At 43.8% G+C, this 1648-nt stretch overlaps 1 protein-coding gene across 1 annotated transcript; it reads left to right on the plus strand.

The window, feature by feature from the left end:
* Positions 1-107: 107 nt before the first annotated feature.
* On the plus strand, positions 108-1390 carry RHIMIDRAFT_315831 (uncharacterized protein; the record flags this gene model as incomplete). The annotated part of the gene is made up of 3 exons (XM_023615024.1): positions 108-1029; positions 1108-1343; positions 1373-1390. 3 exons carry the CDS (start codon positions 108-110, stop codon positions 1388-1390), a joined length of 1176 nt encoding a protein of 391 aa, XP_023462733.1.
* Positions 1391-1648: the final 258 nt, after the last annotated feature.

Raw genomic sequence — 1648 nt, forward strand, 5'->3', positions numbered from 1 at the left:
CTAAGTTGAAAGGGATGCGTCGCAAAGTGACGATCGCGATTGAAGATCTTTTTCTTCAAAAGTTGAACGAGACGAGCACTCGTAAATTAAAGCTCATTGAGGACAAAATGGCCGGTCTTCGTAAAGATCTTGTGTTCTTTGAGGGGCGTATCGCCGAAACTCAGAAGTTGATCAGTGGTGAACGTGGCAGCACTGCTAACACGCGCACCGTTCCTGCCAGGGAAGCTGAACCTGTTGTGCCAATGGCGAGCATTCCGTCATTGAGATTACTTAACGACTCTTCGCGCAATTCGAAGTACTTTGAGTCTAATAAGACTCACCCTGCTGACGCCAGCACTGATAAGGCATTCAAAACAATTGGCGCCTTTCTGGACAAGTTCGAATCGACTCTGGCGTACCATCGCGTCAACATAGACAAAGAATGGTACAACTACCTGCAGACATCCATTCATGATGGGCAGGATTCCAGATCCATTAAATGGCTGAAGCAGAGAAACCAAGAGGTGAATTTCAAGTCATCCAAATGGCTAGAAGTCCGTGAAATGCTTGTTGAGAAATTTCACAAGTCTTTTAGTTACCTGCAGTACAGGGAAAAGATGATGAGATGCAAGCAGCGCAATGGTGAGTACATGCATCTGTATATCGAACGATTTTTGGACTTGGTGACAAAGACCAAGCTCACCGATAACCCCACCTTGGTATCAATTTTTTTCCACTCATTGTTGGACCCTGTACGTGAATGCGTGACAAAGAAGCTCGGCACCATGAAGAGGGAAGACGGAACGTCTCCTGCTGGGTATTACGTCTTAGAAGGAGAGACTCTTGCGCAGTTACAGCGCATTTTTGAAAAAGAGAAGACATTCTTCGATGATGAATTAGACAAGCTGTTCCCCTTAATAAAGAAGAATGAAGGCAGCAAGTCTCCTCATAAGGTGCTCGACAACAGAACACCGAGGACCAGCGATCGCAAGCGCAAGCATGCCGACATTGATCGTACTACAACGCAAGACAAGAGGCCACGTCATGATGGTAAGCGGCCAACGCGTCAAGAAAGGGCAAAAAACATATGCCGTCATTGTGGGGACACATATCTCCCCGGACATCTAGGTGAATGCGATGTACTCCGCAAAAAACGAGACAGTTATTTTAATAAAGATAATGGGTCAAATGCATCTAAGTATGCACCCAAAAACTACACCGGTAATTTTTCACAAAGACGTAGATCATTCGAAGAAAAGTTACATAACAACCATGGATCCAACAAAAGGATCAATCAAATTGAGGCTTCTGCGAAACGTGAATCCGTCCCCTCACAATCCTCAAATGTGCATCCAGCCGATGAGGTAATGGATGAATTATCACAGGATAACAGTCTCCTGAGTCCATTTAAGCGAGCTCTCCAGCAAGTCAAAGAAAAAAGGCGCAATATGCAAGGTAACGTGCACTGCCTTACTCTGAAGAAAAAGGAGGATGCAAATCCCATCATAAATCAGAATCCTTACTCACTTCATACTCCTTTTCTATTAAACGATAATAGATTAATAGCTCTCGTCGACACAGGCGCTGACATATCCTTTATTAGCAAACAAATTGTTGATAAATTAAAACTAAATGTTAACCCTACAGAAGGTCTATTATTATTAGCAGA

The sequence above is a fragment of the Rhizopus microsporus genome (assembly GCF_002708625.1).
Source record: "Rhizopus microsporus ATCC 52813 unplaced genomic scaffold scaffold_20, whole genome shotgun sequence".
NCBI lineage: Eukaryota > Fungi > Mucoromycota > Mucoromycetes > Mucorales > Rhizopodaceae > Rhizopus > Rhizopus microsporus.